The 13,499-nt window shown below is 45.6% G+C and overlaps 1 protein-coding gene across 1 annotated transcript in view; it reads left to right on the forward strand.

The window, feature by feature from the left end:
• Nucleotides 1-11,540, forward strand: part of GCC1 (GRIP and coiled-coil domain containing 1) — a 13,778-nt gene extending 2,238 nt beyond the window's left edge. The window contains exon 3 of the mRNA XM_032769974.2: nt 5,796-11,540. Within this exon, the coding sequence (XP_032625865.1) occupies nt 5,796-7,100 (1,305 nt within the window). The 3' untranslated portion in view covers nt 7,101-11,540. The remainder of the gene's footprint in view (nt 1-5,795) is intronic.
• Nucleotides 11,541-13,499: the final 1,959 nt, after the last annotated feature.

Consider the following 13,499-nt stretch of genomic DNA (forward strand, 5'->3'; position numbering starts at 1 on the left):
TTCGCTGCTATGTACGTATTTTGAGCATTCATGTTATTTCACAAATGATGCTGCATCCCAGAATCTCGGAACAAGCTCAAGATTGTTACATGTCTGTTTCGGAGTATTTTAATAAGTAGTGTTATACTAAATGACAAACCCATCTGATGTAAACTGTCTCAGTTTGATGAGGACCCATGAGCCTAGTCTCTAGGAACAGATTTAAATTAATGGAAGTTATTAGTCCTTAATGTGGTATTAAGCCAGGCTGGTAACGAATTGTCCCTAGCTTCTTCGTTATGAATGAGCAGTGGTTGATTGACGCTTTAGATGAGGAGTATCACTATCATTTATCTGTTAGGTGAATAATCATACTCATCTCTTGACCCGATACGCACTTATGGACAAAGTCCCTAGTCAGAGTAGACGGGTGTGTTTAACTGGGCTGGATGGACCTTTTCTGTACCTTCAGTATTATGCCTATATTCTTATGTGCTAAAGCTAAAGAAATTCCCAATGTTATGGAGATTGATTATGAGTTCAAGGAAACCAGCAGGTTGTTATTTATCTCTATGAACCTGGAAATTTAATCTCTGAAATGTTATGGCTCAGGGTGGTTCATAAAGCTAATAGTGTTAAAAAAATTAATTGGAAGGTTTTTTTTTTTTTAATTAGGCAGAAATTTTTTTTTGTTTTCTGTAAAGTAAATTCCACAATGCAGGTTCAGCAGCAAACATTTGGTCTAACAGATTCTTGATACACCCTCAAACCATTTCAGTGATTTTGGCAAGACAATTTTCTAGCTTTTCAATTTTAATAAAAAACCACAAAACACTTTTGAATGGCAAATCAGACATTGTGTTCTCCATATTTTTTTTCTGCTTTTTAAAAACCCCTAGTTTTTGATTTCCAAAAAAGTTTTGATGGAAAATATTTGTCCACGCCTTCAATGATGTTTTAGTGTCCTTTACACAGATGATGTGATTAGATATTCCATGTGAGTGATACCTTTTAAGGTGACTGAAAAGTTTTCTTTGAACTTGGTGTTTTGTGGCGAGATTGCAGGGTAAGTTTTAAAATGTTTTTTTTTCACAGGTGCAACCCAATTGAGGGCAAGTGAGCATTTGCCGTGGCCCCACAGGTTTAGGCTCTCCACGAGAATATAGGTATTTACTTGTCTAGTATTGAAATTTTTTTTTTATGCGTCCCCCGAAATTTTCCCGGTTCCACGAATCCCTGGTGCCCATGCACATGAGTGTCAACCAGTGATAAAGTGATAATATTTTTCCTCCTTGGTTATTAGTGGAAGGAATTTTTAGACATTTCCAAATCCATAGGAAGATAATAATATCTCGGATGTTGACATAGGAGAAGATTGGAGATGTTGGAATCTATGATTAGCAGCAAATCCATTACTAAAGATGATTTCTACCGCCCCTCTTAATGGTTGCCTACTCATCGGCTCTCTCCTCCGATTTATCCTGTTCTGCCCATATTCTCTCGAATCGCCTTACCTGCATTATTGCAGGCCTTTTGCGCTGTTGTTCCCCGCAAGCCAATCCACATGATAGCATTGATCAACGGCTCAAAATGCGATCTTATCTCCTTAAGGTAATACCATGAAATTTGACATTTAAATGCCACGAGCATCATAACCACTATCAGTTACATGAGATCCACGCAAGCACTGGTATCATGCCTAAATGGCTCGCTCGACATTATTCTCATGAACAGAAATAGGTCTTGTAAATTTTTATACATAGTGTCATTGTCCATGTGAAGTGTGAGCACTGGTCACTGAATCTCAATTTGATTTTCTACTGGCATATTGAGTAGCCAAGAAAAGGTGAAGTATTTTTAGACCCCAGACTCTCCAGTGAAGGCAAGAGTTAAAGCCCCTCCTTTCACTGTATTTTAACGAGACCTGTTTATTTCTACACTCCGTTTCTCACATATGTACTAGGGAAGTTCTTGTTCTTTTTTAATGTAGTGTTGTGTACAAGATCATATTCCCCCTAATAATCATTATACACTTTGCGTCTTTCAATGCAGGATTCATATATTCCTCGACTAAAGACACTCGACGAATCACTCCCGGACTCCTCAAGAGTCCTCTCCGTCTTTACGATCTGGGATACTCAAACACTGTTTTTGGACCTATTAGCAAGCTAGACATTAATCTAACTACTTAAATTACCTTCCAGAGCAGGTGGAGATACTCTTCAAACTCCTAGTGCCTAATTTTTTATCTCAGGGTTTTCATAACATATGCTTCCTGATAGTTTTAAGGAAGACCTGTTGTCGTTAAGAGAGACTCACCTAATTTAACAGCTTCTTCTTGCTGCTATTTAATACCCATACTTTTTTCTTCTCTCTGGTCTTATAACTGTCGAACCATACTGGACTCTGTGCAATACGTTTTTATCTATTCCTAGTTTGATATGATATCTACGATATGGAGGACTGCCAGACAATCGCTCCAGGAAAATCAGGTATACTTCAAGACCTTATTTTCCAGTTTATCTTTTGTCTCAGTCGTCTGACAGTTGACACGTACAACATATGACGATGATCTGGAATTGATGTTAAGATATTTCTTATAATAGGGCATATGGTATGACAGTACCTGTCATAAAGTATTAGTATTCTTCTACTCTCCATGTTGTGTGGGGTTCGACTTTTGCCCTTTGAAAGCATTTGGCAGTTTTTTGTAAAACTCTTATTAAATTATAAGTGTATTCCTTCTAGTGTTAAAGCAGATTTTTTTTTTATAATAAGGTGTCTTTTATTTATGTCAACTTAGATAGCTTGCAGGATTTTGTTATGTCAACCCTAAATCTCGCTTTTGGACACATCATTCTTATGTACTCTTTAATTATTTGCCATTCTTCCTAGTCAAGATGTGGCTAGTGCACCTGGGTACAAAACATAGAATACCTTTCTCATCTCTTGAGCAGCTGTCTTGAATAAGTGACTCTGGGTTTCTGTGCTTATTTTCTCATTCTTGCTAGCTCCTGCAGACGGTAGTGTGGTCTGGCTTGCTGTTTCTTCTTGTCAAGCCTGCAGTATCATACTTTCTTTTGCTCGATCCACTCCCTGACTTCCGATCGCCTAGATGTTCTTGCCTTCAGACTCATCTCTACTTTCGGTTACGGCTATTGGGTATATCTCTCCATGCCGGAGCTTCTTCTGCTCCTCTAGCTCTTTTGGGTACCACTTTTTCTTTTGGCCGTTTGAGGCCCTGCTCAGGTCTGTATGTCAGCAGCTTCTTTTATGTTTCCACAGCAAGGCATAGTTTTATGGCATTGTGTCACGTACTGCTTCTTTGGCTCGCTAGAGGTCCTGTTTTTCGATGACTATAGATCTCAGAGTCCTCCTGATGAGTTCTGGTGACATCTTGGTCTCTGCCAGTCTGCTTTGGACAGCACTTCATCTCTGCCTCCAACTTGCTCTCTCTCGTTCCTCAGCCTTTTTGCTGGCCTCAATCTAGTCCTGCTTTCAATTTTTATTTTGTTTCATACTATGTTGTGTGAGTGTCCAGCAGGCTCTTATTTCTCTTTGTGGGTTGATGCTTTTTGCCAGGGTTACGTGTCCGTCAAGGCCAGCTGATCTTCAGCTAGGGAGTCACTCCTTACTTTTGGTCGTAGCCTTCATACACGTCGGCGGACATCATCCTCTGCCAGTGCTGATGCCATCTCTTGATTTCACTCGCCTCCTCTGATTTCAATAAGAGAAGGCTCACCCACTTGGTGGTGTCTACTCCTCTTTATCTCCAGTTCCCTCATTGTGCACTGGTCAAGCTTGGCTTGGTCACTTTCCACACTACGTTGTCATAATGCTCAGTCGCCAAAACTGTAGTAGACTTTCAACTTTTATATGTTTACAGATTTTACCAAAGCTTATCTTTTATCTTGAACAAGTCTGAATCAAGATTCGGTGATTTCCAATCACTGTCCAAGGGATTAAGTTATCATTATTGATAGATTGCTGCTCTCTTCCTTGTACCCTTTCGTATCTGGAGCAGAGTCAGTCAAACGGGATAGTATCATGTGTGGACACAGGGTGCTAAAATTAAATTAACCCAGGGGTTCTCAAACTGGGGGTTGGGCCCCCTCATGGGTTCACAAGGTTATTACTGGGGGTTGTGAGCTGTCAGCCTCCATCTCAAACTCTGCTTTGCCTCCACCATTTATAATAGTGTTAAATATATAAAAAAGTGTTTTTAGTTTATAAGGGGAGTGGCGTCACACTCAGAGGTTTGCTATGTGAAAGGGGTCACGAGTACAAAAGTCTGAGAACCATTGAATTAACCCCTCTGGAGCCTTGAGGAATGCAGGGGAAGGGGGTCTCCCTTGGAAGGGTTGGGAAGGCGGTAGATGGTGTAGAATATTGCTCTTCTTATGGGATCCCTGCCCTATGGCTCTCTTGGCTCTATCGCTGTTAATCTAAAGTGGTTAATTTTAATGAAGCTACCCTCCCCTGACGGGAATCTCCCTATGGCACTGAAATTAAATGTAGACTATATTTGGCATTCGAGAAGTGAAAGGCATGGTAGCCCTAAGGGAAAAGATAACAGCTTGGATCTTTGTGTTAAATAGCTGTCTGCAAGCCTCAAACTGCTGGATGAGCTTTAGGGAAGGGAAGGCTTTGCCTCCTCAAACAGTCTGGCTCTGCCCCCTATCCGACCCCCACCCACCTCCTGCCTCCCGACTGCCCCTCTCAGAATCCCCGACCCATCCTGCTCCTTGTCCCCTGACCGCTCCCCTGGGACCCCACCCCCCAGGAACCCCCTACTCCCTGTCCCCTGACTGCTCTGACCCCTATCCACCTCTCCCCCCCACCGATTCCTGATGGAGCCTCAGAACACCCACCATCCAACCCCTGTCCCCTGACTGCCCCCCACCCCGAATCTCTGCCCCCTTCATGTGCCCTGACTGTCCCCAGGACTCCCTGCCCTTTATCGAACTCCTCTTGCCCCCCCCCAGCCTCCTTACCATGCCACTTATCCCCGCCTCCCCCTTCTCCTAGAGCCTCAGCATGCCGCGTCCAAGAACGGCCCTGGACGGTGCTGCAGTGGCCTGGCTCCACGGGACCCGAGCTCCCGCCGCTCAGCCGCAGCTCCTCCCCCTTACCACACAGCTCAGAGTGGGAGGAGCTCAGGCCACTTTAGCTCTGTCCAGGGCCGCTCCTGGATGTGGCACGCTGAGGCACTGGGGGATGGGTGGGTGAGGGAGCCTCCGACATTCTCGTGGGGGCCCTTGTGGGGCCCAGGGCCTGGGGCGAATTGCCCCTCCTCTCTGGGCGGCCCTGCTCTGTGGGCTTGTCCTTGGAAAATGGCCTCTAATGAGAGGATTTCCCAGGGGAGTCTGACCAGTGGAGAAGATTACTTGAATTTGGCTATGATACTAGCTCTGCAAGATGCTGCAGTTGTACCTAGTGCAGTTGCATCTACTGGATCCTTTAGATTACACCCAGGTTTTGAGAAATCCCATAAGAAAAACAGGGCCTTAAGAGATCCAGCGCTGGCATGCCTCTCATTGCCAGTGCCAGTGTGGCATAGCAGTACTTCTTGCTTGAGAATGGGGAATGCAAATAGAAAATTGTTTCTTGTTTCATTTGATCCTTTGTTTATTTGTCCTTTAAATATGGGCCAGACTAGCTGTGTAATGGCCCAGACTTGATTGTGAGAGAGGAAGGATGGCCTGGTGGCTAGGGTGCTAGCTTGGGTTTCAGGAGACCGAGGTTAATATCTGCCACAAATTTCCAAGATAAAATAAAACAGACGTGTAACCTGTCTGTGCTCCTTTTGTTTCCAGACTGCACAGGCAGAAGAGCAGCTCCGTCAGCATGCCCAGATGGAGGAGCGCCGAGTGGCCAGCTTGGAGAGCCAGGTCTCTGAGGTGTCAGAGCTGCTTGGCACTTACGAAAAAGCCAAACAAAAAGATCAGATGACCATTCAGAAACTAAAGGACCGCATTGTGCAGTTAGACCTGGAAAACAAGACTCTGGCCATCGCTGCTTCCAGCCGATCCCCAATGGACATTCACATTGAGGAAGCCAGCCTGGATGTTAACGTTCTGAAAGACAAAATGGAGAAGCTGAAGAAGCTGCTGCAGATGGCAGCCAAGAAGAGTCAGCCCGCCCTGGACATAGAGAAGCTCTGTGAGCTGGAGCTGCCAAAGGGCACTGAGGCTGGGGATGGGGAGAAGGCTACTGCTCTGTATTACCAACAAGAGCTGAAGCAACTGAAGGAGGAATTTGAAAGGTACAAGATGAGAGCACAAGTGGTCCTCAAGAACAAGTCAGCCAAAGATGGCAACCTGGCCAAAGAGCTAGAGGACACCCAGGAACAGCTGGCTGAGCTGAAGGAGAAATACATTGCACTTCGGCTCTCCTGTGAGGAGATGGAAAAGCAACACAAGCAGGAAATGGAAGCGAAGAAGCAAGAGGTGTCCCACCTTCAGCAGGTCCACAGACAGGACCTAGAGAAATGCCAGCTGGATTACAGGGAAAGGGCACTAAAGCTGGAGGAAGAGATGCACAAGCAGCGGGACAGAGCACTGGCTGTGCTGTCGGAAAAGGACCAAGAGCTGGAGCAGTTGAGGTCTCTAGCCATACCTTATGGACTTCAAGGATCCAAAAACTACCTAGCACCAGGGAGTGACATTAGTGGTGATGATTTAATGGGTGCAATCTCTTCTGAGAACCTCACCCAGGCTCTGCATCTTGCTGCCACCAATGAGACCACTTTCTTTCTATATGCAGAGCAGCTGGCCCGGAAGGAGGTAGATATTGTAGCCTTAAGGAAGCAGAAGCACAAACTGGAGAAGGAAGTTCACCAACTCCAGGAGAGACTTTTGGTTGAGGAAGAGAAGCATAGGGAAGAGGTATCCACCCTTCAAGACCATATCCAGAAGAACTTAAGGGATAAGAGCAGAGAGGGAGCCAACCTGGAATATCTCAAGAACATTGTCTATCGGTTCTTGACCTTACCAGACTCACTGGGCCGTCAGCAGACTCTAACTGCCATATTGACTATACTGCACTTCAGTCCAGAGGAGAAGCAGGTTATTATGAGACATTCAGCTAACAGCAGTTGGTGGCTTTCTGGGAAGAGATGAGAACCCGGGTCCTGCTCATAACTACTTTACTTCTATGGTGACATGTTCCTGTTTTCTAACTGTACTAGAAGAACTAACCATCCTTCCCAGGACCTCTGCACTTAATTGTGTCCATCATGTGTCAAGGGCATGGGAGCCTTCAGCAGAGTACTGAGCTTTTAAACTAGTGAATTTAGCGCTAGGCCAAAAAACAAATTGTCATCTCAGTAATTCCACTAGGACCACAACTTTCTATGCCACAAGAGTTCACTCAGGGTTAAGACTTCATAGAAGGAGGTCCCCACTGAGGAGATCAGTATTTTTTTTTAATCAAATGTTCTTTCTTCTTTTTTTTTTTTTAAACCTGTCAGGTATAGAGTGGATAGAACTTACTAAGTTAGATCACTTGCTTGGGTCTTAAAACTCCAAATGGGCTCATGGCCTAAAAATAAAAAGAAAAGCACTTAACTGATTGGGCAGCGCTGTGATCTAATCACTTAGCATTTAAAAAAACCCTGAATTGCTTTGCCAAGTATGGGAACCAAGGGGCTGAGTAATGACTCCATGCCATTTCTAAAACAAAAAGGACAACGTACCCGTCTCATCAAATTAGATCTGAGTTTTCTAACCTTCTTGGGCAAAGGGGAATCCAGTGTTAAATATGTTAGATCCCAGGAAGGTGGTGATGAAAGCCTGGGATTGCAATGGCAAGCTGACCTCCAGCAATCATTTTAGGCTTTATGGGGCTTGTCCACTATCCTGGATATTCTTAGACCTAGCTTTTTGTTCAGAATTTTTGACGGGGGAGCACAACTATTGAAGAAGTTGGAAGAAGCAGTGAAGGGTGTGGGAAAAACAGTCTGTTGAGCAGAGAGAACCCAATAGCTTACTGGGGAAATATGATTTGCAGTAAAATACCTGTGTGTGTGTGAGGGCTTGGCCGAGTATCACGTTAATCCAGAGGTTCTGCCAAAATTTCTCCAGGATTAAAAGAGGTTAGCAGACAGAGGTCTGAAATAGTTTGAAATACCATTCTTTGGTGGACCACTCCAAATATAGCATTGGAAACAGTAACATTACTATTCCTTCTGGCTGTGCCCAGGAGCCCTTCGGCAAGACTGATGGCTGCTACACCGCCCAGTGTGAGGCTTTGACTCGCCCGAGATGACAGCAGCACTACTCATTTCAGTAAGGGCTGCAGGACTGGCCTCTAACAAGCCAGGCTGGGAAGGGGTTGGGCAGAAGATCAGGCTATGGGTTCTGAGTATTGGAGCCTGCTGGCTGGGTGAGAAGGGTAGTCTGACACGAAGTGTATTGGTATCATTGCTTCCTCGTGTCTGTGTCTACACCTTCTGATCCCATTTGTGTTATATAACATGCACCAGCCTAGCGCTGCAACACCACCAAGGGGGCTGGGTCCTGGTCTAGCCTGTTTGTGGAAAACACATGTCTTTCTGGATTGCCATGGAAGGTGGAGTCTGTGTGTGCCTATCCAGTGGGAATGTGACCCAGTCCTTTTTCCTTGCCGGAGTGTGCTGCAGAAGCTGAGCTATTGAAAGGGACATCCTTGGCTCTCACTTGGGAGTAAGGGACAACTGCCCCGTGGCTGGCCTGGTTAGGAAGTAGAAGCCTCTTCACATGCAAATCCCACACTGTCAAGCCTGTATTTCTCTGTGCTGAACTAGAGATTGCCCTAACCTCTGTCTCTTCTCATTCTCCTCTCTCTCTCCCCACCCCCGGTAATGGATCCCGACGTGACAGGCTTGAGAGTAGACAGGAATCGAGCTTTCAACAAGTTCCCTTTCCTTTTCCTGTGGGTAGCTTTGCCTTTCTGGGGGGAAAGCACAGAGGCTGTCTGGGTACCCATATGTATGAAGCTAACACTTTCCTTTCCATAGTGCATTGGCAGACCCAGATCACAAGGCGGCACCCTCTAGTCTGTGGTGGTAACACAGCTACAGTTCTAGCTTCCCTCCCCATCATTCAGCTTTGAATTTAACCCCTGATGCCTTTGTTGCATAGATATATCAGAGCCTGTCTCAGTTTACACACAGATCTGGTGGATAGTTATTGGCCTCAAATCCTGCATCATTAAACCGAGTTTTGATCAGGTTACACAAGGATCAATCTGGAGAGTCAGAGATTTGGGGCCTGTTCCTGGATCGACACTGGGATCGGACTCTCCTATCTCACAGGAGCGTTTGTAAAGCACTTGGACGTCCTCAGCAGAGGCTGTGAGTGTAAACGCTGGCTTGGTTATCAACAACTGCTAACAAGCTGGCCCTAAGGTGCCAGGGCTCTGTGGCGCTCTGGAGACTCTGTGGCAGTCTCATTTAAATTTAAAAGTGGAGGATTTTTAACAATTTAAATACAAAAATTATGAATCTACTTAGTAACTCCCTACCTGCAAAACTGTGATGGGGAACTTTGGGCCTGTGATAATCACGCTTGCTGGATCTTTTGCTAACATGCTCAACAGTAAAATAGGATTGACATTTAAACTACCATTACGTTTTGGAATCACCAACACCACACTGAAACGAACAGGGCAGTTCACGCCTTTCAGATCCGCTGTTGGAGGCTGCTTGCAGACTCTAGAACCTAGCCCTGTACTGGTTACACTCTATTCACTTTTTCAGGGTTCTCACCCAAGTGGCAAGAAATTTTTTTGTTTGTAATAACTGCTGAGATTCAGGAGCCCAGTTCTGCAGCTACAGGAGAGAAGGGCCTGTTTGTAAGCACATACATTTGACCTTGTTTTAAGCTTCCTTCCTGGCACTTTGTTGTGTGGTGTTCCTGCTGGGTTTCCATTCTACTGATGAGCCCTGGAACTGGGACAGGAAATAGATGGTTTAATTTAATCAGCTGGAGTTGTTGCTCTACAGCCTTGGGGGAGACTTCTTTCCCTGGCACACAACCCCGGGCAGTGCTGCAGGGTTGTGCTGAGTATCTAGGCAGTCATGCTTGCCCTTGCAGGCTGGCAGTATACTGCAAAGTTGGAGGAGCAGCCCTTAATGCTTCCAGGCCACAGTTGCCAAGTGGACTCAATTGTGTCAGCGTAACATACGTACTGTTTGCTCAGGTGTTGAAGAAGAACATGTTCTTTGCTCAGCTAGGGTTCCTAGGCACTTTCGTTGGAATCGGCACAATGCTGCATTGGGATCTTCTTTGAGGAAGTGGCTCTGACCAGGCCCACGAGTTATGCAGGGCTTTCCAGCTGCAGTCGGATGGGAGCAGTGTCTCAGCAAAGATTTCTTGGGAGAAAAAGCTTTCTGAGTGACAGCTGTAATGAGTGTGGGGGAGTTATGGAGAGCATGAGCAGTGAAATTTAATAGCCTCCTGTACATAGTGTTTTACTCTTTGAGTGCTGTGTGAGCAGCCCCTCTCCTCCGTGGCGATCAGTATTGATAAATTGTATAGTCAATTGCCTGACCACACTTTGGTTTATTTCGTCTGAAATATACTCAAGACCAAATGATCAACGTCGGGTTTATTAATGCGATACAGGAAAAAGTTTCTAGACCATACCGGTCTCCAAAGAGTAGTCGCATGCAGCGATGATACCTTAATCTTATGCAGAAGTTGTGCTCCTCAAGTTACAGGTTTTGGCTGCAGCTATTTATGTGACTTTACAAGTTATCCATTTCTTTATGTGACACTAAAATCCAACCCATCAGTTTGTTCCAGTTCCTTAACTTCTTGTTCTGTTCCTTCCTTAGCTTTGTTTTGAACACTAGCATTCCACCTACTGATCCATGAAGGTCCTTCCCTAGTTTGTACCATGACAGAGAACGAATGTGTCTTCATTTTGACAAGTTTCTTATCAGCTTGTGCCAGATGCTCACTTCAACAAATGCCAGGTATTATGCGATCCTTAGCATAAGTGAACAGGATTATGGTACAGATCAGATTAGGTTCTATCACTATTACATTATTGGTGCTTTGCGTGTGTATAATATACACACACACACACACACACACACATCATGTACAGTGTATGTATATATGGTGCAGATAATACATATGATTACTATGATATATATTTGTATGCTAACCAGCATATATTAGTCAACATCGGGCTGGCTGGTGAATAACATGCTGGCAGACTGCTGTTGTGGTGATCACTTTGCCAACCACAAAGGGAAGCATGTGACTTGGTGATGCATAAGGGTCTCCATTCCATTCCAGAAACTGATTGTTAAATGGAAAACCTCAGTCCTCCACTGCCATTTGCTCCCCCGGCAAACTCACAGAAGAAACGAAAACTCCACAAGCAGATTCTGTGCCTGCTGGAAACCTTGGAAAGGGACTGAAAAACCAAGGAGTAAACACTTCATCAGATGGTGCCAGGAGAAGAGGAGCTGGGTACCTCCACTTCATTGGATGTCGGGCTTCTGGGAACATAAGCGGAAAGGATGGGGCCTGCGTGAATTTCTTTAATTAAATGTGGGATCAGACTTTTGCTATTGTGTTGAAGTCTAGTGGAGTCATTCCAAGTTGCTAGCAGTGTAGCAGGGAGCAGAATTCAGCCTTGTGTGTCTCATCTCTCTTAAGGCCTGGTCTGCGTGGGCAGGGGGGATCAATCTAAGTTACGCAACTTCAGCTACATGAATAACATAGCTGAGGTTGAGATACTTAGGTTGACTTACCGTGGTGTCCTCCTTGTGCTGAGTCGACTGCTGCCACTCACCCATCAACTCCCCCTGTGCCTATCACAGCGATAGAGTATAGGAGTCAATGAGAGAGCGCTTGGGTGTTGATTTATCGCATCTAGAGTAGATGCGATAAATTGACCCCCGCTGGATTGATCGCTGGTCTGGTGGGTAGTAGACATACCCTAAGAAGTGCAGGTAGTTACTTCAATGGTCCCTGCTGAGAGGTCTGACGGAGGAGTCTGCTTCCTCTAGTCTCCGTGGTCCCACTTTGGCCAACCTGTTGAGTAGCACCTTTGAAACCAATAGGACTATTCACAAAGTAAGCTTCCACTCAGCATATCGGGCAGAATAAGGCCCAGAGTTAGAATGGGCGAGGGGGGGCTCCAGGCTGGTAATTTTACTGCTCGGGCTGCCACTGACCAGAGCCGTTCTGAGTGCCACTGAGCTTACCCCATGGGTGTGTTTCCGGACTGTTACGAGATGGGCCATGTTTTGCCTCTGCCTGGTGCGATGATACCAAGCTGGGAGGGGTTGCAAATGCTTTGGAGGATAGGATTATAATTCAAAATGATCTGGACAAACTGCAGAAATGGTCTGAAGTAAATAGGATGAAATTCAACAGGGACAAATGCAAAGTCCTCCCCTTAGGAAGGAACAATCAGTTGCACACATACAAAATGTGTAATGACTGCCTAGGAAGGAGCACTGCCAAAAGGGAGCTGGAGTCAACAGTGTAATATTGTGCAAAAAAAGGGAACATCATTCTGGGCTGTATTAGCAGGTGTGTTGTAAGCAAGTGTGACAAAGTTCCTCCTCTACCTTGGTGGGTCCTGCGCTTATTGGCAGATTTGCTCACCTCAGTGATCTCCCCCACAGTCTGGATCAACTCCTCCTGTGTCTGATCAGGAGTTAGGAGGTTTGGGGGGAATCCGGGCCCACCCTCTACTCCGAGTTCCAGCCCAGGGCCCTGTGGATTGCAGCTGTCTATAGTGCCTCCTGTAACAGCTACATGACAGCAACCTCCTGGGTATTCCCATGGCCATCCCCAAACACCTTTATCCTACCACGGATCCTCTCCTGGTGTCTGATAAGCTTGTACTCCTTAGTCCTCCAGCAGCACAGCCTCTCCCTCTCAGCTCCTTGTGCCTCTTGCTCCCAGCTCCCACATGCACTTCCTCTCCTCTGGCTCCTCCCATCTGACTGGAGAGCTTTTCCAGGTGCCTTGATTACCTGCCTTGGTTGGCTGCAGGGATCTAATCAGCCTGTCTGCCTTAATTTTCTAGCAGGTTCCTGATTACTCTAGTGCAGCCCCTACTCTGGTCACTCAGGGAACAGAAAACTACTCATCCAGTGACCAGTATATTTGCCCTCTATCAGACTCCTGTACCCCACTGGTCTGGATCTGTCACAAAGACACAAGCAGTAATTCTTCCGCTCTACTTCACACTGATACGGCCTCAACTGGAGTATTGTGTCTAGTTCTGGGGGCCACATTTCAGGGAAGATGTGGACAAATTGGAGAAAGTCCAGAGAAGAGCGACAAAAATGATTGAAAGTCTAGAAAACATGACCTATGAGGAGAGACTGAAAAAACTGGGTCTTTTTAGTCTGGAAAAGAGATGGCTGAGAAAGGACATGATAGCAGTTTTCAAGTACATAAAAGGTGTTACAAGGAGAAGGGAGAAAAATTGTTGTTCTTAACCTCTGAGGACAGGACAAGAAGCAATGGGGTTAAATTGCAGCAAGGGCGGTTTAGGTAGGAAAA

This window comes from Chelonoidis abingdonii, chromosome 1 (assembly GCF_003597395.2).
Source record: "Chelonoidis abingdonii isolate Lonesome George chromosome 1, CheloAbing_2.0, whole genome shotgun sequence".
NCBI lineage: Eukaryota > Metazoa > Chordata > Testudines > Testudinidae > Chelonoidis > Chelonoidis abingdonii.